At 43.4% G+C, this 23,203-nt stretch overlaps 2 protein-coding genes across 43 annotated transcripts; both read right to left on the bottom strand.

Annotated features, from left to right (window-relative positions):
* Positions 1 to 850: 850 nt before the first annotated feature.
* Positions 851 to 4,416, bottom strand: ndufa13 (NADH:ubiquinone oxidoreductase subunit A13). Its single transcript, XM_040170821.2, has 6 exons — positions 4,104 to 4,416; positions 3,348 to 3,592; positions 1,905 to 1,983; positions 1,721 to 1,792; positions 1,555 to 1,624; positions 851 to 1,066 (listed from the first exon to the last, which is right to left on the bottom strand). Exons 2-6 carry the CDS (start codon positions 3,439 to 3,441, stop codon positions 947 to 949), a joined length of 435 nt encoding a protein of 144 aa, XP_040026755.1. The 5' UTR covers positions 3,442 to 3,592; positions 4,104 to 4,416; the 3' UTR covers positions 851 to 946.
* A 258-nt stretch (positions 4,417 to 4,674) lies between these two features.
* Positions 4,675 to 18,249, bottom strand: LOC120815815 (transcriptional repressor p66-alpha). 42 transcript variants are annotated; one of them, XM_078099004.1, is made up of 11 exons: positions 17,922 to 18,249; positions 11,734 to 12,269; positions 10,373 to 10,502; positions 9,992 to 10,120; positions 9,802 to 9,879; positions 9,408 to 9,527; positions 8,956 to 9,129; positions 7,394 to 7,655; positions 6,536 to 6,948; positions 6,336 to 6,459; positions 4,675 to 5,798 (listed from the first exon to the last, which is right to left on the bottom strand). In XM_078099004.1, the coding sequence occupies exons 2-11, from the start codon at positions 12,264 to 12,266 to the stop codon at positions 5,659 to 5,661; spliced, it is 2,103 nt and encodes a 700-aa protein (XP_077955130.1). In that variant the 5' UTR covers positions 12,267 to 12,269; positions 17,922 to 18,249; the 3' UTR covers positions 4,675 to 5,658. The 42 variants fall into 42 exon arrangements, with proteins under 42 accessions (XP_077955130.1, XP_077955117.1, XP_077955123.1 ...); XM_078098991.1 differs by having other exon boundaries at positions 6,201 to 6,459; positions 17,888 to 18,222; XM_078098997.1 differs by having other exon boundaries at positions 6,201 to 6,459; positions 8,956 to 9,126; positions 17,922 to 18,207.
* Between the last annotated feature and the right edge of the window lie 4,954 nt (positions 18,250 to 23,203).

The following is a 23,203-nucleotide window of genomic DNA, read 5'->3' as shown; positions in this document are numbered from 1 at the left end:
TAGGATTTCACTTGTACTGTTAATTCATATTGCACACATTTCATTTAATTTTTTTTTTTTACAACCTGCTCAGTTTTGCACATTTGCTTACCTCATTTATGCCTTTTTATTTCAATGTACATTTATGTAAATATAAAATTGGTCCGTTTCCCAGAAAAAGGCAAGCGTAAGAATTAATACAGGGGGGGTGTATTTGACAATAAAATCTTTGAATTGAATTACAATCTTCTCCCAGGAACTCAAAATATGAGCTGCAAAACTGAGGGACACACATTATACAAGTCTGCATATATTGGGGCTGTGAAGGTTTGATAACCCATTGTGTGTTAGTTCTGTGAATTCATTTTTAATTTATTTAATTTCATGTTTAATTAAGTGTGCATCATTTTGATATTTCAAAAATTTGAATGAATAATTTTTTTTTAATGACAGCCCCAACATAAGTCTACATACACAGCACACATGCATATCGTCTGCTTACCATAGCTGTCGTATCCATCTTCACAATTTCGAGAAATCTTGCGTTCTGCATTGACTTAAAACACCAGGCCAGAAGTTTCTCTGCTTGGTCGTAGTGGATTATTTATACTGCGCTCTAAGAATTGTCAGTCTCATTTGTATCATTGAGGTTCATTTCTGTCTGAAGTCCTTTAATATATTTTAAGTGCAGCTTGTACAGCTGATCATCTGGTCCTGTATTTAGGCCATGAATGCCTCCCATCTTGTAGGTGCTGATATGAGTAATATTGAAGTAAAGCAAAATGTCTACTTGCCACATGACATATATCCCAATATGTAAATGTTCCCCCACTAGGTACATACTGTTAAATCAAACACACGTAAACCATGATGAGATACAGAAAAAAAACCTTTAATAGAACATTTACAAGAAACAGCTCTGGTCCACAAGGTGGAAGATGTGGAGCTCAGGACGCCGTACGTACGCTCACACGTACCACAGGAAGCCAAAGCGCTTGTGCAAGAAGTCCTCACGAGGTCGGAGGTTGAACAGCTCTTCTGTCAGAGGGGTGACCCAGCGGTCAGTGTGGAAGACCTTCTCACCAACCTGCAACAGTTAACAGGGAAACAGTTTCTATGAACACATCTTGGATTATCGTTTGCCATAAATGCAAAAATACAAATACCTTTCAGGTGCTACTGAAAGAAGCATTAATATGTTTGAGATATGACTTCTAACTTCCTGCAAGTTTTATTATGGTTACCAAACAACCAAAACAGGTTATATGAATGCGGTTAGCAACATCACTACAGACCTGCATGCATTGTCTTAATTAGCATCATTGTTGTAAATAGTGAACTCAAATGAATTGCTAAGTGTGAGTGTAAGTAAGAGTGTATTTAACGAGCCAAAACAACACTACAATAGGTGGGTCACCAATGTGATATGGATCTATCTTTTTCCCAAATTACCCCAAATCCATACAAACGTGAAGTTATTAAGATGTCTTAAAAGTGCAATAGATGTTAAGAAAGACAAAACAAGTCTCTTGTTGAAAGTCTGATACTGCTGGTGAAATCCCTTATTCTCTTTACCTTCCAACCAGGAACGTCCTTCATGATGATCGCCTCCTCTTCTAGGTTTTCCCTCAGCATCCGTAAGGACCTGAGCAGAGGGGGGGAATCGAACAGTTACATAAAGGAATAGCACCGGCGAGGTACTGCATTTGAAATGTAAACTGTTTTTTGAGGTTGCCGTCACCTTCGGTCGTGCTCCGCCTGCAGCAGAGGCATCAGCGCTATCCTGGCTTCCATCTCCTCAATCTGCAGACGCCTTCATTGCACAAACACTCACAAGTCATTGCTAGTTCCAGCCATATTGTAAAGATATTTATTCATAGTGACCAACATTTAAACCCAAAGAATCATTGCCAGAATAATCCCACCTCCTCTCTCGGTTCCAGCTGAAAAGCCTCCAGTAGCCAAAGACCATGATGCCGATCCCAATGCCAAACATGCTATATCCTGTCGAATAAAGAAAGGGAGTGACTCTTTACGGCAACAATGCATTGAACAACGGATAAAGAATGCCAGGATTTCAGTTATCCCAATCACATTATCTAGTTTCAATGAACCAACATCCATAGAAGAGACACAAGAAAAGCAAAAAAACGCAATAGAATAAAATGTTAAGCTTTAAGCTGCAGCTTTCAGGACTTTTGACCGGTTTAACAACTGAGGTATTGTAGAATTGCATGAATTTACTATTGCACGTGTTTTTATTATTAAAGAATGTCTATGTGTAAATTATAATGCTTAGAATAATGTAAACAACGAGCAGCGAGCCTTATGACAATAGCAGAGGGGAACCAAGTAGTTATTATCTCACTAAGAATGTGATTTATTATTATATTTATTTATTAAAAATGGAGGCCATAACAGGTACCAAGTGGTACAAATAAACAACAAAAATGGACAGATAGAATAAATCAAGGGACCAGCATGTTTAACCTGATGTTATTCGCTGTCTGTGGCTCAAAAGCTTCGACATCAGCAGCAACTGTTGACAGTCAGCTGTCAATGGACTGTTACTGCTGAGGATTGTGTAGTGCTGGTTTGAGAACTCTAACACAATTATGTTTTTATTAAATCAGTTATATTCTAACCTTTTCGTCTCTGGATCCAGTCCAGCCAAAAATGTTTTAACCTAACAGTCTGGAACCTCTTTAATGTTGTCAGACGCTAATAACAATCTGAGCTTGTCAGTGGTGAACAAAAAAGTGAACATAACATTGTGATCCATTTCATGAAGGCGAATGACATTCAACCAATACGTTATTAACAGTAATTTATGGATAAAGTAAAGCAGCTCATGGCCACACTGACAAGTTATGCTCGGGCATTTGGTGCCTAAACAAGAGCACAGAATCGGCGGAACATATTTAACTGCAACACCAGTTCCGGTGGAAAATGTTACGGGGGGTAAATTATAAATGCTGAGACAAACGTATCTTTGCATTTCAAGACCCTTTGGTCGACTAACCAGGAAATAAACAATGCAATCACTTTTATATGTAGCTTTTTATAAAAAGGTAAACGCATCGTTCAGCCGGAGAGGTCATTGAACGAGAATGACAATGGAGGTTTGTGTGGATGCCTGCAACAACAAAAAACACGTCAACACATATTTCACTAAATGCTCTCGTCAGTTTTACAGTTGTATCGCCATTTCAGAGGCACTCGTGTTACATTTTAGTATTTTTAAAGTGACGGGAGTAGCACAGGGACCCTGTTGGCTTGTTGTGTGCGTCTCTTCGCGGTCCTCTGAAGGCGCTCGTGTCCGATTAAAACAGCTCGCGCGTCACTGACCGCACGAGTAACGTAAGTACCTGACAATCCTCGTTTCGGCAGGTTTCTCTTATAGTCAAACGAAGCATAGCCTCCCGCGGGAGGCATGTCCTGCTTCACCTTGGAGCCCGCCATCTTCCCCCCCGTCTTCTCCGCGACACGCCGGTGACGTCACTGCCGGCCGGCTTCCTCTGTCGTTGTGGTCAAAGCGTCTGTGACGCTCTACCGCCCCCACCTGTCCGGATGGCGGGGCCTTTTTCCGACTGGTTTTAGAGGCCCACACCGGCTGTTTTAAAGTGAATAAACATAAACTCATGGACTATAAATACGAAGGGAACATTTCAATGATGGAGCGGGAGAACAAGAGGCGGGCAGCAACACCCATTCATTGCATTTGGCTAAAAGAATAACATTCCAGCGACAGACAGAGATTCTTCTTTTTTTACAGAGCATTTGACTCATTGACTTTGGTCAGAATGTAATGTAATTTCAACACAGTATCATAAAAGATTCCCAACCCTACCTAGAAATAGACCCCATAGTTTTGAGCAGCGTAAATCTAACAGGGGCTTTTTTTTAACCAGTTTTAGTGATTTTGTTGGTTAGTGACAGAAGGTATCTCCACTTAAGTCACCTGGCTCCAAATCAACAATCAACAACAGCTAAATTCAATTGTAAATTGTGTGTATATTTCAAATGCTGCACAAAAATGTAAAGAATTTCACATGAGGCTCCTCCTTCTTTCCTCAGCATGCTGTTGGCTCACAAGAGACGGTTGTTGGCTGGATCGAGCTCACCTGGGTCTCTCGGGCTTTAAGAGTTGGTCTTTGTGCTCATTTCCGTCTCCCTTACTGCAACAAACGCCCACTCTGCCGTATTTTTGTCTGTTTTTTTCCCTTCGACACATCCATGCATGACTTTGGTCACACACTGACATGCCGATTTGCACACTCGATTGTTCTCTTTCCGAGTGAACTTTAGCTTATTTAACTGTTTGGTTAATAGAGTGTGAAGCAGAATGTTTTCCTCTGAAATTGAATGGAGGGAACTGCCATTTTTCGCTTTCGACAGCTAAATGCTGTCGTATGTTTGATGTTCTCTCTTTTAAGTGTCTGTGATCTCACAAACCTGTGTTTCCTGTTTTCAGTCACTTCCTAACTGTTATCTGATTTGCCTTCATGATAAACCTTTTCTCACTGACATTTCCATTATACTTCTTTTTTGCTTTTGAATTTCCTTCTCTTCTCATTGTTTTTAACTTAAGACTTTGCTTTGAATGGAAACTGATCTCATGATCTCTCAACATATCATTTCAACATTTGTTATTGGGTGAATTGTATCCTCTACAAATAATCAATGAAAAACTTGTTTACAATGTATTTTTTTATTTCTTGAGGAGCTAGGAAAGAAGTAAAACCAAATAACCGTTAACATAAGTTTGTACAATGTAGCTAAAATAGCGAAGCAGAGAGATTATGCCACATTGTGAAGGCTACAGGACAAAGATATCGTATGTTCTCCAGACTCTTCCCTTTAAACCCATTCAGGCCTTGTCGTATATATTGTGTTTGAAGGAATCTGAGGCTCCATCTCTGGTTCGTGTGGAAAATTCAGCTTGCATTTCCACAGCAATGACAAAACCCCCCAAAATACTCTCATATTGTGGATATTGATATAAAATAAGCAAATTACAGTTGGTAATTAAAGGATGAATTAAGCAATGACACCATGCTTCCTCAGCTGCGTGCTTGAGGAGTTTGAGTTTAACAGGAAAGAAAAGCTGGAACAAACTCTTCCATTTGTGGAAACAACTGTAGCAAAAAACAGAAATAACTTACTGTAAATAAAAAATAATTTCAAACCTTTAACTATAGGGGTGATGTATTTAAATTTATACAACTAAATTATTGTTTATTAGCTTGAAATGAATATATTTAGTTGAATGTTGAACTCCTGGGTGTAATTTCAACCATTCAAGTGTCAAAAGGTCGGTTTGACCCACGTCCTGACAGAAGGGCTAATAAGCACAGATCAAATTACTTACTAGAATTTGTTTGTTTTTTATAAAAGTACTTAATGTACATATAGCCTCTTATCAAACAATCATTAACAACCTAATTTGGAGGACAGAGGAACCCCGTGGGAAGCCTTTCAACGATTTTTTTTTGTTGTTGCTCCAATTAAATCAAAATAGTTTCTACACAATTACCAAAGAACAGCAAATCTCAAAACAAACAACAGAAAATAATGACACTAAAACAACAATCATACAAAAGTAAGGAAGGAAGATTTCTTCAATTTGAGAGATTGTATTTGCTTAACAGTCCTCCGGGGTTTGACCATATTATGGAACTATTTCCACGTGTTTGCAGTCTGCGAGATGGACGAGCGCGAGGGGATCATGTCCAGCAGGTACTCCCTCTGGCGAGCGTCGACCGCGGCTGATGTCTTGTGACCCGTCAGGCTGGGGTTCACGTAAGCCATCGTGACTCCTGTGAACATGCACGAGAGCGGCGGGTCAGGGCGCGGAGAGAGCTGCGTGCCGGCCATTCAACGCTGTTTGATATACAGGCAGACGTGTGTAACAGAGAAGAATGTCTACTCTAGAGACACCCAGGAAAGGACAGCACGCCACCACACCAGGGGACTAAAATAGGAAGATTGAGATCACTGGCAGGAGGAGAACTGGAGAATGGGATTGCCTTGTCCGAAAACACTTCCTACTTCACTGTATTTAGTTTTTTGATCCACTTTCTGGAAGTCAACTTGTGGATGAGCTTCCCTACAACTAGGAAAATGATTGCCGTGGGATTTTCGAGGATTGCTTTTGGACCAGACAGGAATGTGAAAGACAGCCGATGTCAGCAGGCAGGCAGGTGTTACTGTGAGTCTACCTGTATTGCTGTGGCTCTGCTTCTTCCATGCAGTGGATGAGGCACTACCTCCGCTGATATTCCTGCCGCCGGCGATCCCGCTGCTGCTCACCTTTGAACTCTGGACAGAGCGGTGGGAAACGTGGGCATGCTTACCTGGCCGGCTGACCAAAGCTGCGGCTGCAACTGCGCTCTGCAGCTGGGAGGAGGAGGAGAAGGAGTGGGGGACGCCCCTCACCCCCAACGATGAGACACCATGGGACAGCTGGCCCTGGGAGCTCTGAGGGCAGTTTAAGAAAACACGTTGCAGTTGCGTCGAGTGGAACAATGCTTCTCTTTAAAAACCCGATGCCAACCTGCTTGATGGAGTGGTGGTGAACCATGTTGGCCCCTCGACTGGCCTGTTGGAGGTGCTGGAAGGAAGACGCTCTTGCTTGAGCCTGCTTTAGCTGGTGAGACAAACTCCTCTCTGCTTTCATCGACGAAGAGGACGAGGAGCTGCTGTTGGAAACTGGGGACGACGCCTGCTGAAAAATACGTTGCTCTATTTCCTGCTCTTGCTGCAGGGCTTTGACGAACGCCGCTTTCAGCCGGTTGGTGTGCTCGGCCTTCAAAACCTTTTTCTGACTGGACGACATGCAGTGTTCACAGAGGACAGCGCCGCCTTTTGTCTTGTCGTGCTTCCAGCGGCAGGTGAAGTCGGTTTTGCACTGGGTGCAGGTGAAGGGCTCCCTGGTAATGTTCTTCGACAGTGCTGCACCCGTCTTTCCTGGATAGAGAGAGATGGAAACCCAGAGGCACCGATTGAAAACGGAAAGAGTTGCTGGTCTGGTGTCAATGAAATAATAAGAAAGGGACAGAGAGACGCAGGTGAGCAGCTATTTAGATCCTGGTCGAAAGTGGGATACTGCATATGGATAATATTTGAAGTCCATAAAAATGGGACGATTGCTACAGCTTATTTATAAAAAAAGATACATCAAGGACTGATATTCATTAACCACAAATAAAATAATTATTATCTGTATTAGTTGTGTAAAGTGACACAAAACTGCTTTACCATCATATAGAATACAAGGAATGTATTACTTGAAGGATTTAAAATGAATATTGAAATAAATATTTGTCTGTTCAACGACTGATCAATTCATTGACAAACCTCTTTACCTCTACAACGTGTAAACAAAAACCATTCAAAAAGAAAAGTCACGCACCTCTGTTGAGTGTATCCAGCAGATTCTGTACCACCTCTTCCAGTCCCACCAGGTAGATGAACTCATTATTGGCTGCAGACGGCAGGAAGTTGAACTCTGGGGCGGGAGGCTTGGGTGGGGGGATCTCCAGGAGGGTCTTCTCCAGTTGTTTCCGTAGAGCGAGTTTCGCTGCAGCTTGGCGGCTGGCCGGAGAGTCACTCACGCCAACCACAGACACGCCGCTGCTTCCCGAGGAGGAGCTCTTCAGGCTGGAGGCCAAGGCCTTCCAAAAAAAAGAAGCAAAAACGAGACAGGTGTGAGGTCGGAATATTCTGGACTCGTCCGAGAAACACCTGCGCTACTAAAGGGCTGCCGGTGTTTAGTGGTCAAAGAACACTGAACATCGCAAAAGAAAGTCAGTTCTGGACCGTAATTATACTGCTGCGCACAAGTGTGAAATTCAGCAATTAATACTATAATTATTAAAGCTTCAAATAGATTAATATCTCTGGTCCAGTTTTGGGTGACACTTGAAGGCTAATCAGGAATCAGGAAACATTTATTGCCAAAATATGTCAACCGTACAAGGAATTTGTCTTGGCGGATGGTGCGGTTAATGCTAACTGGTTAGAGAAAAGCAGTCATTCGATTTTAAAATCAATTGTTTTTCAAAATCCAAGCACAAGCGATTGCCAACAAATTTTAACCCAAAATATCAGGCCGTCACAAAGAAGAAGCTGAAGAGGCTCCAACTTCCATTTCACTGTGGCTTTAATGTACAGAAATGCCCGAGACAGCATTCAGCTGCACCTTCTATGTTTAGTCTCTTGACCATTAGCATGTAGCCGTGGTTGAACAGTCCAACCCACGGTAGCTAACGTTAGAAAATAAAATGACTGCTCATTGTACTAAATCATTAATATTACCTAGTTATCATAATGAAGTTTAAGCATTCTGTACATGGACATTAGCGACACACGCAACTCTGCTAACTCAGCTAGACGGTTTTTTTTAGGAAAATTGATAACGTGTTTTCCAAGGTGCAGTTGTAGATACATATTTAGCTTGGAATATAGACAGAAACCCGCAATATCACGTTTAAGAAACAGCATGAAAGGAACACTTAATGAGAAAATGACTGTATGAACAAGTCTAACAGAAGCTAATGTTGGCTTGAGAAGCCAATGGAAGTTGGACTAAGCCAGATATTTATTGAACTAGGTTTTTCTATTTCATGAAATAGAAATGAAAGTTTTTGCTATCCATTTGTTCAGAATTTAAGGTCAAATCTAGATTTAAAGTGGAAATTGTCTGTTTTCTAATGATTATTTATAACTTTTTTTTTTATATTTTACTACGTACACAACGGGGCCTGAAAGGCGTGCGTCATTTCCCACACAGACTTTGTGATCCATGCGTGAATCTGTGCTCTGACTCATGCATACTGACATTTGGGGTTCCGTTTTGTGGTGCCGGGACGTGGCAGCATTCAGGAGGTCCTGGCTTTTCCTTCTCCGATATAAACCGCCACTCTATCTTTTTTTTACCCTTCATTTCTCGAAAAGCACCTGTGAAATACTGACCAGCGTGTTAGCAGTACTGCCGATCCTGATGAGGCCTGAGTTGACCGAGCCTCTCTGGCCGTGGATCGCAGGGGTCGAGTTCCTGGGGCCCAACAGCAGAGGAGGGGGTCCTGAGCCTCCCGAGGCCGCTAACTGCTGCTGCTGCTGCTGCTGCTGCCGCAGAGCCTGGATCTGCTGTGGAGATACAGAGATGGGCTAACCAGGACGATGAGAGGGGTGACACGGAGGACAGGCGGAGGTGGTGGAGGACGAGGGGAGGGGCATCAAAAGCACCGACGCAAAGGGCACACACAAAGGGAGAAAGGCGCAAAGAGAGATCATAAGTTCTGAGTGTAAGTATCATATTTTCACTGCTTCAAATTGTCTCAGAGTGACTAACAGCAAAGAGATACCAGAACTCAAGACTACCACCACAGACTACACCACGTATGAATAATGGTAAAAGGACTCACCTGCGCCCCTCTGACCAGAGGCGGCATTATAATCTGGGAGCCGTGTTTGGACGTCACCTGCTGCCCTCCTCTCACCAGCGGCGGAGGGATGACTGTGCCTGAACTCTTACCGGTCAAAATCTGGTCAGAGAAAAACACCACCAGAAACAGGTCAACTACAAGGTGCTGCCACACAGACACCGACTGATGCGTGGCTGCGGTCAAATAAGGTTTATTTGCTCAGAAAGGTTCCCAACCGAGTGAAATGACCCAGAAGAATTGAAGTGGCAGTCGTGAGAAGAGAAGGAAAGTTTACTTTTAATAACCTCTAGAATGGGGTCAGGAAAAAAAAGACAGGAGGAGAGACTATTTTGACCTTTCAACCGCAGCCCATGTGTCAGAGAAGAGCATTAACCTGCTGAGTGCCTTTATTGCTTGTAATTGTTCCTCGAATGAGAGGAGGAGGAGCAGAGGAGCCAGACAGACCTGTGGGCTAAAAAGGAAATGGAGAAAGACGTTAAATACCACTTGCAGTGGAGGCCGGTGTCGAGGGGATGTGCAGCTCTTTGTGTGACCCGGCGTTGATGTGGGTAATGAGCGCTTACCTTCTGGAGCGTGTCCTTCTGTATCTGGCTCTGTCGAAGCTTCTTCAGCAGCACCAGCTTGGCCTCCTCTAGTCTCAGCTCCTCCTTCAGCTGCTTAATGATGCTCTCCCTCTCTGCCGGGCTGCTCTTCTACATTCCACAGAGAACAACATCACGCACAAAATCATTTTCCCGCGAATAAAAACACAAGATGTTCTGTGATAATAACCCTAATTTCCATTGGCTCTTAGCATCACTGTAACACCCGCAGTTTAATTAGACATTTTTAAGTTAGAAAATTCAAACTAAACCCTAACTAAAAAATATAAAAGTTTAAAAAGCCAACGTCCAAAGCCTGGGCTACGATTTAAACGCGTCTAGCTTTGTGTACGTGTGTCTCACCATGAGCAGGTCTGAGTCCAGCTCCTTAAAGTGGCTAAAGCCGTTCATCGGAGGACTGGGGGAGTCATTATCTGACAGGACGATGACGTCATCGTCGTCAGAAGACGGTGGGCGCTTCTCCCTTTTTATACTGCTGGACATAAATAAGACAATGCCGTTCCAAAAGGATCTTATATATGCAGCACTTATACTGGATAGAGTTGACACAGAACTGCATCAGGGATTAGACAAAATGATTAATCAAATAAAATGTATGGGTTGTAAAACAATATACATTGACATTTTACCTTTATGTGAAAAAATAACATCCCGTTTCCCGCTCATATTTATCCTTAGCGTTGTGGAAATCATGTTATCTGTCTGACCGTGTCATGAATACCCGGTTTCATCTAACGTTCTGATGCAATCCAGGACATTTTTCATGGTTGCACTCACATATTCTAAATGTCATGTAAACAATTTCATACATATTTACCAAAGGAAAACTTCACTAGAAGTTAAAACATGCTTTATTATGAGAGCACGTCGAAACACATTCATTATTTGAATCTTCCCGCTGAGGCTTCTCAGAACAACAGAACAGTCCTACATAACAAAGAGGAGCCAGGTGGGAGCTACGTCTGTGCTGCGCATTTCCTGCAGAAACATCTGAGTCATTTGAGGATCACCCGTATCGGGCTGCTTACGTCCTTCAAAGAGCGCCACACAAATAAAAACAAGTGGGAATACGAAAGCAGATGAGCTAAATGCAAGTGGCTCTGAAACATCGAACCAACGTGAGTGACATTCCTCTGAAATACGCCATTACACAAATTAGGTATTTCTATGAATTTGTGAAATTCCACACACAAAACTGTGAGGCCTGCCTCTTCTCTGCTTCCTCTTTGTGTGCGTGTCTGTGTGTGTCTGTGTGTGTGTCTTAGTCTCTCCATGGGGCTTAGCGCCATCATCACTTCCTGTGGATTAATCAGTACTCTTATAAAGAAGTCACGTGACCTCAGAGTCATCACGTGACTTTTCCTCCTCCCCCCTCCCCTCGCTGTTCCTTCCACGGTGGAAACCATGGAAACAACCGGCTGGAACCGGTTTGTGACACACGGCTTCATTTTGTGTGAGGCGAGTTTTTAGGGCTCAGGTGCCGAGTCGGGGGGGGGAAAATGGAGATGGACTAAACGATAAAGTTAAGCGTCGCCTACTTTACACTACACGTTGATCCAGTATTACTAAGTTACTTTCAACATGCTATTTATTTTTAGATCAAATGAGTGTAACTTAACCTTTTGTACACTCCTTTTGTAGAAGTAAGGTTTTCTGCAGTGTCTCGGCTTTACTATCATGAATCATGAATATTATGTTCTCACCCTCTGGAGGTGCTCATGTCCATGGGCTGCTCTTCCGTCTGAACTTCGACTTTAATGGTGGCTTTCACCTCTCCTGCAGCCAGCGGGCCGCCGGAGGCCTTGGGCTCCGGCGGTCGGACCTGGCTGCTCGTATCCACCGCTGGCTCCGTGCTCACTGTGTCGCCTCGGTCGGCGCCGTCGGTCCCGTTGTCTGAGCCGGGTTCAGTCGGTTGTGCCTGGGCCTGCTCCGGATCGCCCTTCCCCGGCACAGAGGCCAAAGGTAACGCTGAAGATAAAGGCGACAGGCTGCGCTCCTTCTCGTGCTCCTTCTCGTGCTCCTTCTCCGGTCCCACCATAGTTTTCCCCTGATCTTCCCGTGCCGGTGCGTAGTCGGGTTCAGGTTCAGTCTGTGCCTGCGTCGTGGGTTCAGAGGTGTCCAGCTTTAGCTTTTTGCTTTCATCGTCAGCATCGGACGTCTCTAAAGACTCGGGAGCTCCATCCTTTCCCAGCGCCCTCTTGCGGCTGCGCGTCTGGCGGGCGGCCTCCTCAGACATGCCCTGTAGATAAGGGAAGAAATGACTATTAAATGCATTATAAGATACTCAAAAAGACACGACCAGAAGATTTTAAATAGAGTTTGGTCCCATATTGATTTCAAATCTGACCAGAGCTACATGGATGAATTGTGAGAAATCCTGTCACACATGACCAAAGGTAGATCGGATTGTTGATTAGTGCCGTGTAAAATACATGAAAATACTATTTTAGAGGGAATGGATGCCGCATGTAACACCTGTCAAGTAGGCACTACCAAACAAACAACAATAATAACAAAAAACAATACAGTCTTTAAAGTGATACAAGAAGTTGTCAGTTTAACCGAAAGTGTGTTTGTGATTGTGCGACTGTCATTCAGAATTGAAGCAGACAACACTGATTAAAATGGCCCCCAGACGTAACACGTAGGGATTATGAAGGTCACATGACCAAGATATTGACTCAAGTATAATTCCGCAACATTCAACTGTCTAAACAAAAAAAAAGAAAAAAGAAAGTGAAACTGAAAGAGAAGATGGTACTCAGAAGAATCTAAATGTCCAAAGATCACTTCACTGTCGTTTGGAGGTGGGACACAAACACGAAACGCAATGAGACATCAAAGATACTGAAACATATTGTTCATTTTAGTTAAAAGGGACTTGGGGGTCATACATACAGTAGTTAACTGTAATATTCATAACGACCCGTGAATCAAAGTATTTGTATGTGTAAGTGAAGTACATTTAGTCATCACATTGTTCCATGTTATGTATAATAAACTCAACAACCCAATAAATGTGTCCATGGTACAGTCGATTTCATCATTGATGAATTAATTACTTTTATCAACTGATCAGTCAGCAGTAGAAAACGACACTCTCTGGTATCCAGCATTTCTTTGGAGCAAGTCTGTTCTACAATCTGACAATCACGCACACTTCAGCCAGCGTTCAGACACGTGTGCCGACATGACAACGTGATTTGAACTTCTCACTCAAACTGTTTTCCTTCTTTACCTGCTGCGACTCATCTCTGGCTTTCTATACTTCCTTATACATGTGCGGCGCAGAAAGTGACGGGCCGGTGCGACATGGAGTGTCTTTACCTGTCTCAGTTATCTGCGCGCTGTTTAGGAGTATCCTTGTTATGTTTTTTTATGTTCCCGAGCTGGGGTTCTATATCAAGCTTGCGTAACTTAGATTTCCTTAATGATTGGTCAGTAGCACATTTGTGAAAGGCGAACACAGGCCGGACCCACGTGGCGTGCTGCAAGAGACGACCTGTGCTCGAAGGTCAACAATCACAAACAGAAAGCACGCGTGAGAGACGGACGCGGACTGTTCACAGGACGACCACAGAGAAGAAACACGGGGCCCTTATGTTCAGAGTCACTTTCATGAATATCTTCTCATGAATGGAGCCACGGCCAAGTCTGTCGAGGCCTTTATTCGGCCCTGTGAAGCTCCGCAGGAAGCTATAGGTTTTATTTTTTTTTTGGGAAAGAGGGACTGAAATGAACCCTCCCAACCGACTACTTTGACGTTACACACACACACACTGTACACACACTTCTACCCCCCCCCCCCCCTCCCCCCTTCCTGTTCTCAGAGGGGTTATGGCGGCGAGCCTGAAGCCCACGATGTCCATGATGTACCTACACACAGTCACAATGCAGCACGCAGAGCCATCCTCCGATAACAGAGAGCGGACGTTCTTCTTAATGCTATGACATCACACATGACATGACCCTTCCCAGGATTCAGTGGGACACAAAGCACTTTTCCTGACAACCGGTCTAAACCGGTTGGCCTGTGTGTGTGTGTGTGTGTGTGAGACTGAGAGCTGGATTTAACCCCTTCAGGTGCTTGAGTAGACGGCGTGCCTCCACAGCGACGGCCATTACACGGTTTGCGTGTGCATGTCGGCGTGACAGCCGGGAGACGATCCTTCACCCCTCGACGCCTCACAGACAACGACCCGATCTTTATAACATGGGATCCGAATGGCGCACAGGCTTCACATTAGAATCTTCCTGACAGTTTACACACATTTCCATCAAGCCCACACACACACACACGCACACATAAGTACGTATGGTGTATCAAACCTCCGCCCACCCAGGAGTGCACATCACATGCGACCAGTACAAAGGCTCTGGAGGCCACTTTAAAGTCCTTTTATGTCTAATCACACCACGCTAACCTGCACGTTAAAGGCCTAACACACATGTCAGCATTAAGAGCTACGCTGCTGAAGACAAAATCATCCTTTACTTAATCAGACAGCTGGCGGAAGTTTCATGGTAAAATGATCATAATTGTCGGGCTAGACGTTCTAATCTGGATAAATATTCAAATAAGATGGAAATCCTCTAGGAGCCTTTAGCGGCCCCGCAGACACCTCATTGTACGCTGTGTGGTGGTGCTCGTGGTGACGTGTCCTACTGTCCTTACGTCCGTGTCACTCATTGAATACATTTGCTCGGCTTCCCAGCAGAGATTATTTGCACAACTATTTCTCTCTGCCTTTCGCAGCATGCTGCCGTGATGAGAGGGAGCAATATTTGCGTTATCAACAGCTACAAGCCGCACACACAGCTTGAGACATGTGCTGTAAATGCAACACAACGATGTAGGCAACACGTTTTAGCCACTGCTGCTTTGTAAAGTAACTGCTGCAACACGGTCCAAGTTTGGGTGAAAAGAACATTCTAAAAATAACATCGAGTAAATAATTGAGAAACTTTACCGTTGCTGCTTAACCAAGGGCTTAAAATTGAGGTCGAAAGAAAAAATCGGATCCAACTTTGCACGTAATTACATTGTAATGACATTGATATTATTCTGCCATGCAGGTAGTTGACTCTTAAGAAGTGTCACTTTCTCCATGATCTAGTATCAGGTTGCTACCGCTATCAGGGTGCCACTCAGCCAAACCCACAGTTCACCTACACCTGTCCTGCTGAGCGTCTTTTCTTCTCGCCCCGAGTTGCTTCTACATGGAGTCACTTGTGGATCAGGCCCATAGGCACCCGATCCCCTTTAATTCAGGCCCGGCGGACTCACTCTCCACCATCGTCTGTGTCTGCTAAGCAGTTTAATTCAACCAGCGACAAACGCTTAACCTGTAAAAAAAACATTACAACTCTGCACTGGATTTATCAAAGACACACTAATTTGGGTATTGCACCGGCAAAAATATCTTCCTCGGATATCTGGTTGCATCTGTCAGAAAAACTATGAGGGTTTACAAGCATCCACTAGCAACAATAGAATTATTTAATATATGCAGGTAGGCTTTAATTGAACATATTAGCTTTGGAGTTGATCACTGGTTTTCTGGATTAATAACTCTGCCCGTATGCTGTTATGGGGGCTCGACTAGCCGCCCTGTGACCCCTGCAGTCATGTGCAACAGCTTAAAATACGGCCAGAGGACGAGCCGTTCCAGAACAGTGGCAAGTACTCGACTGTAATATGTACAATACTGTGTGCTGGAACAGTGATTAACGGAAAACCAACAAAACGTAAACTTCTGAACACTTTTCTGAGCTCTTAATACCATGAATACAGTCACTCTGTATGACTAGAAAGGTCAACACTGTGCGTCCTAACAGCAAGCGTTGCCCGCGTCAAAGAAAGGCCTTCTCCACTCTTCTAACCTGTGTTAGTCCTTCGCTAAAGGCAACATGTATTTTGTTCACGGTGACGAGTGATAAACAATGCGAGCATGCAACACATAAAGGCCTCTTTACAGCGCTTTGTTCCCGTTAAAACTGCCTGTTTATTCCAGGAGCGGGTTTTAAGTGGCTTTGTTGCGCACAAGTCCTACTCAAACAATGATTATTGATTACTGATAAGGATGTTTACCCCCCCCCAAAAAGTAGTGCTGCAACATTTTGTTGATTAAAGGACAATGACTCAGAAACTACTTTGCTAATCATATGATTGTTTTATTAATATTTCAGGCGAAGTGGCCAAAAATGAACTTTTGGGGGAATGGTGAATGGCTGAACAAGCTGAAACATCTAAAGAGGTCACCTTGGCCTTGGGTAAACTTATTAGACGTATCCACATTCGTTATAACGTTAAAACAAGCGATTGATCTGGAAAACAATGAGCACGATTAGCAACAATGAAAGCCGTGAGTAGCTGTACCTATAAGATAGTAAAAGAGTTTAAAGCCATCAGTGCATCCTTCTACTTATTCCTTTTCTGTAGTACTATTAAGAGAATACTGCCGGTGAACTTGTGCACTGCATTATTATTGTCACTCTGACCGCTAATAACAACACCACAAATATTATGTATTAACACCCTAGCCAATGAAAAAACGAGATATTATCAAAAACTATAAAGAGGAATAAAGTGAAGTGCAGCAGCAGTCACAACACAACATTAAAATGCCGCGTGTGGTTTTGTCAACACACCGGCTTCCGTCACATCCACTCGCGAGCCAGCAAATGAAAAGCGAACGAGTACACAGACAATAGATGAAAGACTATAACGTGATTATACGGGACACACTGTCAGTGTGCTGTGGGAGCCAAAAACGTGCGTGTGCGCGCGCGTGCATGTCTGGGTGAGACCCGGTGTGTGCGCGCGCGCGCGTGTGTGTGTGTGTGTGTGTGTGTGTGTTCAGCTTTAAGAGGAGGAAGACTACGGTTGTCACAGAGCGAAGTAGGAAGATTAGCTACCAGATAGCAGAACCAACACTAGTGCCAAAGCAGCTCAAAGCGAGCCCCAGCGTCCACCATTAACGCCCCCCCCCCCTCCGGCCAGTACAGCCCCCGTCCCCCCTCCGACCCGACCCGAACTCAGCCCTTTAAGCACTAAACCCAGCCCACACTACGTGTGCAACTAGCCGGCTTCTCTCTAGTAGTATTATTGACACCGCCTCGCAGGAGCGCGTTACTGGTTAGCGAGCTAACGTTAGCTAACATCGACACAAACAACAACACGAAGCCGCTCGCGCTCGCTCACAACGCCGACGGCCGGCACGTCAACGGCCGCCGGGAGACGGTTGGGGTCAAAAAGTGACAAAAGTGCCCCCACCCCCGGCCGAGCTCACCCACAGTAACCCCCGCACCACCAGAACCGAACCCTGGGCTCGGTGACCCCAATGCGGGACGAGCATCGGCTTGATGAGCGGGGGGGGGGGGGGACAAACTTTTTATTTTATTTTGTTTAATCTCACTATGATATAAGTGTCGATTGGACGAGACTGTGGAACCGGGTGTCCCCTCCCGAAGGGGAGAAACAAAAAAACAACAACACACACACAAAAACCCCGAGTCGGAACTCATTTATTCCATCGACCGGCCCGAGGACCGCGCGCGCCCCGGCGAGGCGTCCCGATCCTCACCTCGTCTCGCGACTTCTACCGCGCGGAATCAAGTCCGGGGATCGTATTTACACACTGGCACTCGAGCGAAAACGTAAAACGGGGTAATCTCCGGCGGAGCGACCCCCCACCCCCTCCCCTCCATCGGCCCCCCCATCTCCTCCCCGGTGCTCAACCTTTGGCTCTGCGGAGAAGTGCTACTTTTCAGCAGCCCATCAGCTTCTTTATCGTCACAGATAGGTGGAGGAAAACCCGGCTCCCCTCGACGACTCGGAATAAAAGATACACTTACTGGAAAAACTTCGGCGTCACCTCAGTCAACTTACTCGCTCGCGTTTCTCCCGTACTTCGCCGATGCTCCGCCGAGGAATGTTTAATCTGCTGTTAACCTCGATAAATCGTCGCTTTTTTTTAAATCCAGGGGATATCCTCTTTTTTTTCGGCCCTCCCCGCTGCCGCGTCTGTTGCCAAATAATGCGCCTCGACACACATGGAGCCGCTGCGTCCTCTTAGTGGGCATGCGCACCGCGGCGTGCCGGCATCGCATCATGCAAGCCACTGACCACCGAGGGCCACAAGCGGGACGCCCGCGTCAGGGGCCCCGGGGGCTTCGGGTTGACCCACGACTGTACCAGCAAGTACCGACATCACCCCCCCCCCCCCAAAACAATGTCAGTCAAACTCCCTCTCACGCACACACACACACACATACGCTGTAGAAAAAATGAGACAGCTTTTTTTTATACCTGAAACGATAAACATATCAATTCGTATCTCTAAAGTTACAAGGAACTTTTAGCAATTCCTTGTAGTAAGTAACTCTCCCTCCATAAAAACTCATATCAATCATATCAAACTTTGCTCTCTCACCAGCAACCTCAGCCACACGTTCGCAGGCTCTCAGCACTTCAGCATCATATTTGGATGGAGACCTCGGCCTCACATGATTACCTCCTGTCTCTTAGGAGCTAAAAGGGAGGGTTGCATTAATATAGACAGTCTTGCAGCTGCAGTCAGATCCATACAGCGCATATGGCAGGGTTATTAAGGTTATTACTGCAGGGGTTACAAAGGGGCCTGGCTGCGTCTTTCATGGCATCACTTCAGAGCATCTCTGTGAAACCGAGCTCATGCTCTGACATCCTCAGACATGAAATGCACACATACACACAGTGAGAAGACAGTGATTTAAGTAGTAGACTGTAGAGGGCAGGGGGCTGGTTTTCTTTAACAGGTGGGGGCCTCGAGTGCTTTGTCAGCTTTTCTTTGTTTCTGGTTCTTTAAATAACAAAAAAAGCTCTCTCCAGAGATGATGCTGGGTCATCAAGTTTGATTGTTTCCGTCCTCTGGTCCTGCTGTTCCATCTCCAGAGGCTGCTGATTGTCACATATAAATGCAGTCAAATGTGGACCAGTGGTCTGTCCTTATAACCCCCCCCCCCCCGACACCTAAAGCAAAAATTGAACAACTCCAAATATTGTCACAGTTTATAAGTAATGGAAGAAACTATTACAGCAAGAAACAATCCAAGCCACCTTCACTTAAAGACATGAGTGCACTTTGACATTATAGGAAGGTTTCTGCCACAACCTCAAAGCGTTGACCCGATGTTGTAATAGGCGGACCATTTATTTTTAAGTTCAACCAGCGCCACCATCCAGATATTATGGTAATCGGTCCTGTAGATGTCAAGAACTTTCGCTTCGCCGAAAAAAAATGATGTCAGCGCTAGAGGACAAGTCAGGGGATCAATCTTCTGGGGACCATGTATGCCTATGACTATTTACCCACGTTTGTGAAATATTTATTGATATAATCATCAATAATAGGTAAAAACAGCCCCCCTGTGGGGTTAAATGGGGCGTCTCTTGGAGAACTCATAACATCAGTATTTATAAAATCCCTGCTGCAGTATAGAAGACATTAGTAATTCAATAATTGTAAAGAGGTGGAAAAATACCTCGAAATGTGACACAATAAAACAATAATTAACCCACAACCTGTTTTTTGGCGCATAGAGCAGGTCACTGCGGTTTTGAGGCTGTCTTTTGTTTTGGTTCATATAATGCTGTCAGGTGGTCCGGTCTCTTTGTTCCTTCTCATTTAATGTGTGTCTGCATGTATATATACTTATTGCTATAACTCATTGTTCATAACTATTTCATAACCAAGCAAAACATTTTTTTTGTGTTTTTTTTTCTCAAATTAATTCAGTTTTTTTTTCTAAATGCATTGTTGATTTAATAAATAAATAAACATATTTAGAGGCCATTGACTACAGCCTGTCGACAGAGTCAGTCAGCAGGTGCTGACCAGGTGAGGTAAGACGTGCCGCCGGTCTCTCCGTGTGAAGGAGGTCTAATGGCCGCCACGTTTCAACATGACAGCGTCAACTTAATCCTCATTAAGCACCGTAACAATGCAGGAAGTAGCTGCTGCAGTCACGATTAGACGGGCGCACTATTTGGCAGGAAATGCCTCCTTTCAGATGCGTCCGAGACTGAAAGTTAATATTCACAAAGTGTCTTTGCTTTTTATGCTATAGCAATTGCATTGTCAAAATGGGTTAATATGTTGGATTTTTCCAGGTGCAGGAATAAAATCCTACATATAGACATCCCACATATTAGCAAATAAACAATTTAATATCACTACTTTCAGATTCAGCAAAACACCATTTAGTACATTTAATTGCTTTATCGTTTATATGTCAAAGTCAAATATAGCGCTGCAAACCTCTTCAGATGTGTAATTTAGATAGAAACCATAAAGGCGACTACATCCCCCTGAATGATCTGTAGCACTTCCTTTTTGGCCTACTGAGTTTTCTTTCAATCAGCAATAGTATTGTTTTCCATGGAGGGTTTTTAGGCTTGACTCTTTTGTGATAACCACAAAAACCTACTTTAACTATCTTGTGAACCTAAAACGTATAATGAGGACAGGCTCTGTCTCAGTTCTGCTCTTGTGGTCTAAATGGGACTTTCTCAAATTAGGATTTCAATGCAAAAAACTCCATACCATTAAATAAACCATGTAAACAATATACGTTAGTTTTCAGGCTGCTCTTTGAATGAATGCTTTATGTTTCAGATGGATCTGTTTCTTCGTTAAAAGGATCCAATCATTTGTATACCTTCAAATTGAATATGCAGATGGATCTGCAACAAAACATTGTACACAATTGGAACAAAAGATATAACATTCCTGCAGGAGCTTTACTAAATCAACAGTCCTGCAAGTCACTTGATAATATGTTAAAGGCTAACGAGCAAACAACTGCTTCCTGTATACGTTGAGTAAATAAATAAGGTATAAAAATAGAGACTTGTGCTGCCATCATCTGGAAGACCTGAGTAAAACACAAAGTGAGAAAAAACAAAAACAAACGTCTTCATGGAAAAGATAAGAAATGTGAGCTTCATCATGACAGAAGGTGCAAACAGTTAACAGTCAACGTTATTTTATCTTATGATTAATCACTTCTTAGCTCCAACTATGTACAACATGTTAAATGGTGAAAATCCAAAAGGCCAAGCAGCAAGCCAGCTGATTAGCAGTGTCCAAAAATGATCCAAATACTTCTTTGATACATTACAGTCTCAAAAGAGGTTAAAAGTGCATCTTTATATGCATCAAAGAACAATAAATCAATACTAGATGTAAAGCAGGTTCCAGACTAAATGTAAATAAAACAAACATATTTTTAATTTCACATTAATTCCTCTGCAGGGAATAAACTATAATGCAACTGTCCATCAAGTAAATCTCAAACATACCACAATACTACATTAAGTAAGATGAATAGTGTACTCTGTATATCCAAATGCAGCCTAACTAATACTGTGCATCAGAACTAGCCAGTCTTTCTTAAAGACAGATATTGAATTCCTGCACAAAATATATATATCAAATATTCACAGTTCAGTATGGTACACATAACAAGCTTAGCAACTTGGGGGAAAGATTATCCCAGATCTGTTTAATGGGAACAAAACCCCCAGTATCTCTACACACTAGTTTATTTCAGTCTTTGTGCAAAGCTAAACTGATTATAGCTGCTGGCTGATGCTTTGTACATTTAAAAGTGGTTTGACTCATAACTTTTCCTTCAATGTTGTTTTTTGTACAGTGGAGCAAACTAGTACAACAGCTCAAAAATGTGTCACTGTAATAAAAAACTTTCGCATTATGTTAGCTAGAAAAGATTTATTTTTTAAACTTTTTCAGATCTGCTGGGAAAAGATCAGAGTGAATACCGATGACCACTGCTGCAGTTTTATGTTACAGGACTCTGGATCCAAGTGTTGCATTCGCCTTTGGTGCTTGGACTTATCAAGTTACTGAAAAGTTATTATTTGTTTCGTCAGTGACTTGTTTGTTTCCCCAAGCAATGTCAACTTCTATTTCAGTCGTGGCTTCATTACTCAGATGTGTGTTTGCTGTGCATTTGTGCAATGACACGTAGAATATTATAAACATAGAAATGAACACCATCTCACCTCCATCACATGTCCCCATACCTCTTATGCTACCAGCTGTTCATATAAATGTCCCGGGTCTCGGTTGCCAGCTGCAATGCAGAACAAACATCATAAGGCGAGCACTCAAGGTAACATCAGCAGTTTTAAGATACTCGTCCAACATTGTGGTACCTAATAGAGGACGTGTTGTTAATGTGTAGACTCACCCTGACAAAGAAGATGTGAGCCAGCATGAAAAGCAAGCAGGCATCAGCCTGTTAATATCAGCATCCGACGTCTTTTGGGATCAAAACCCCTTTTATTTATGCAAGTTTACATTCAAAATTATTTTTCTGTTAATAGAAAGGCAGAATAGGATCATAAGTTTACAGTGGATAAAAGTAAAATGTTCCTTCTTGGCCTCGTTGTAAAGACCCCTGGATGATAGAGAGAATTTAAAACCCAGCAAAATGCATGGAACAAATGCACATGATGTTATAGCCTGACAGGGGCATTGTGATTAGGAATAATCCTCCGTAAAACGGCAGATTAATGAGATCATATACTTGATTGACTTTTAAAGATTTGGATGAATACAGAATCTTACAGAGGATTCAGAAAGCACAGAGACCTCCTCACCTGTACAGTAAACCGAGCCGCTGCATTATACATGCAGTTGATGGAGATACAGTCGAGGTAAAGAGAGAAAGAAACAGAACAGAAGGAAACAGATCTGAATGGAGATTAAATGTGCGGTGTTGTAACAAACTGTAGATTTCATTGGAAATACTTGTTTGGGATTTTTTTTCCAAATATATGCCGTTGTCTTATCATAAGCATGCTTCTGTTTTAATTTAATTTTTTTGTTTTGTCTATAGACCTACCGATACCGTGTAATGCTGGGCAGCAGGATTTGTAAACAACCCGGGAAACATGCTCGGAAAACTGACAAACCTGAATAATATAAACACTGAGAACAATTATCACAATCAGGACCAGGGTGTTTCTAGGAATATACCGGTGTTTTTAAATGTTTTGGTGTCAATGAAACATTTGCGAGTACAAAGCATATATTTAATCAATACACCTGTGCAACCAGGATGGACACGTCAATGAAAGTGGAACCTAATCCAATCGGCTCAACC

The sequence above is a fragment of the Gasterosteus aculeatus genome, chromosome 3, assembly GCF_964276395.1.
Source record: "Gasterosteus aculeatus chromosome 3, fGasAcu3.hap1.1, whole genome shotgun sequence".
NCBI classification, from domain to species: domain Eukaryota; kingdom Metazoa; phylum Chordata; class Actinopteri; order Perciformes; family Gasterosteidae; genus Gasterosteus; species Gasterosteus aculeatus.
The sequence above is the reverse complement of the archived record's forward strand: the minus strand, read 5'-3'. Positions and strand labels throughout refer to the sequence as shown.

Coding starts and splice junctions, on each gene's coding strand:
- ndufa13 (XM_040170821.2), bottom strand. CDS start 3,441: ATGGCGGGCTCCAAGGTGAAGCAGGACATGCCTCCCGCGGGAGGCTAT. Junction 1,984..3,347: donor GCCGAAACGAGGATTGTCAG/GTACTTACGTTA, acceptor TTTATTCGACAG/GATATAGCATGTTTGGCATT. Junction 1,625..1,720: donor CAGGCGGAGCACGACCGAAG/GTGACGGCAACC, acceptor CCCTCTGCTCAG/GTCCTTACGGATGCTGAGGG.
- LOC120815815 (XM_040170800.2), bottom strand. CDS start 12,266: ATGTCTGAGGAGGCCGCCCGCCAGACGCGCAGCCGCAAGAGGGCGCTG. Junction 9,880..9,991: donor AGAAGGACACGCTCCAGAAG/GTAAGCGCTCAT, acceptor TTTCCTTTTTAG/CCCACAGGTCTGTCTGGCTC. Junction 7,656..8,955: donor GCAGTACTGCTAACACGCTG/GTCAGTATTTCA, acceptor TTTTTTTGGAAG/GCCTTGGCCTCCAGCCTGAA.